General features: G+C 35.2%; 1 protein-coding gene across 2 annotated transcripts; it reads right to left on the bottom strand.

Annotated features, from left to right (window-relative positions):
* Positions 1-421: 421 nt before the first annotated feature.
* Positions 422-1,686, bottom strand: Fis1 (fission 1 protein). Of its 2 annotated transcripts, XM_017163755.3 has the most exons (6): positions 1,541-1,686; positions 1,417-1,484; positions 1,312-1,360; positions 1,080-1,247; positions 911-1,023; positions 422-768 (listed from the first exon to the last, which is right to left on the bottom strand). In XM_017163755.3, exons 1-6 carry the CDS (start codon positions 1,583-1,585, stop codon positions 747-749), a joined length of 465 nt encoding a protein of 154 aa, XP_017019244.1. In that variant the 5' UTR covers positions 1,586-1,686; the 3' UTR covers positions 422-746. The 2 variants fall into 2 exon arrangements, with proteins under 2 accessions (XP_017019244.1, XP_017019264.1); XM_017163775.3 differs by lacking the exons at positions 1,312-1,360; positions 1,541-1,686 and having other exon boundaries at positions 1,417-1,474.

Raw genomic sequence — 1,686 nt, 5'->3', positions numbered from 1 at the left:
AGGATTGATTTTTCAGGAATTTTTTATTTTTATCTGGTATTTCTGGCGGATTCCGCTGGCGATTCCCACGGGATTCCTCGAAGATTCCCACGAGATTTCTAAAGGATTTCGCTAGCGATTCGCGCGGGATTCCTGCAGGATTATCTTTTGAAATTTCGGAGGAATTTCCCAGGGGATTCCTCGGGGAATTTGGAAATCCTCACTGGTAGCACCCCTTGAATGAAAATTCCTCACCGAGTTCTATGAACGTTCCCTAAGGATTCCTGCGGGATTTTTCTTTCGATTCCTTGAGTAATCGTGGAAGATTCATGGAGGGATGGAACTGAAGGGAATAGACTGCGTGCTATGCATTTAGACCATTATAGACGATGTGTGTGTGTGCGGAGTACATACAGGTGAATCACTGCCGCTAACGGCTGTATAATTGCATTCTATGGTTTTTTTTTACTTTTTTTCTATAAATAATAAAAGTTTTTTTTATTGATCTTTGTTGTTTTTGGTTTTACTATATAAACAAGGATTGACCAGTAACAATCTGATGTATAAAGCATTAAATGGCCAAACATAACTAGATTTTTGCTCTAAAGTGGGCAATACAGAGCTTAAAACGTAACAAATATTCAGATATACATAAATATGCAAAATTTGTCAATATTGAAACGTAGATATATCATAAATTTAAAGTCAGCATCATGTTGCGCAGCTAACGGGAGGATATAAGATTCCGCACAAAACCGTTGATTACATTATTTCTCCCGTTTTGGTTTACTACAAGAGAAATAAATTCAAGTTCATTAAAAATAAACATTACATTTAATTTTTATAAGTAATATATCTTAATACTTTAAATACATCGTGATAAGTGTTTTGAACGAATTCACAAACTAAATAATAAGATAAGCTTTATTACTTCCTAGCCATAGCGATTCCTAGTCCCAATATGCCACCGAGTACAAGAGCGGCTCCTCCAGCAACTGCCATACCCTTAGCAATTTCCTTATCACTTTGTTTTTTTATATATTCCTGAATTAAAAAAATATTTATAAGCTGCCATAATTTGTTTGCGTTTTATAATTCACCTCCAAAGAGCGCACTTGATCATTCGATTCGATATCCAGAAATGCTCTGCAGTATTTTAAGCCTGAGGTGTACTCCTTAATACGAGCATTTCCAAACGCTAAATAATAAATATAATCACGTCTACCATCTGGATGTGTACGGGCCAGCTCCTCCAATATCATGATTCCCTGGAGAATATACAAAAATTGTGCACTTTGGTACAGTTGTGGAATGTTACTAATAATGTATCACCTTTTTGATATCGTTTGTATAGCGACTGCGAACCAGACAGAAGGCATACCTACCATATTGTAAAGTAAAGAATTGTGTATTAACATGTGTATAAAAATTGCTTACTCAAACTTTGTCTCAGTAGTAACTTCTCCATCCAACTCTAGCTCGTGATGATATTTTTTTTCAAACTTCTGTAATAGGGAGATTATTTATAGCTCTAATAAAACCCAACCTCTTAAATCAAAACCTCTAAATCTTCCTGTGGTACCACATCGTTTAACAACTCGTCCATTTTATATATTCTCTTTTCTTTTTCTTACAAAGCAATCTTTCGATAAAATAATAATGCCAGTGTGACTGTCGAATTACTAATAAATTATACCGTCGAGCACT

This window comes from Drosophila kikkawai, chromosome 2R (assembly GCF_030179895.1).
Source record: "Drosophila kikkawai strain 14028-0561.14 chromosome 2R, DkikHiC1v2, whole genome shotgun sequence".
NCBI classification, from domain to species: Eukaryota; Metazoa; Arthropoda; class Insecta; order Diptera; family Drosophilidae; genus Drosophila; species Drosophila kikkawai.
The sequence above is the reverse complement of the archived record's forward strand: the minus strand, read 5'-3'. Positions and strand labels throughout refer to the sequence as shown.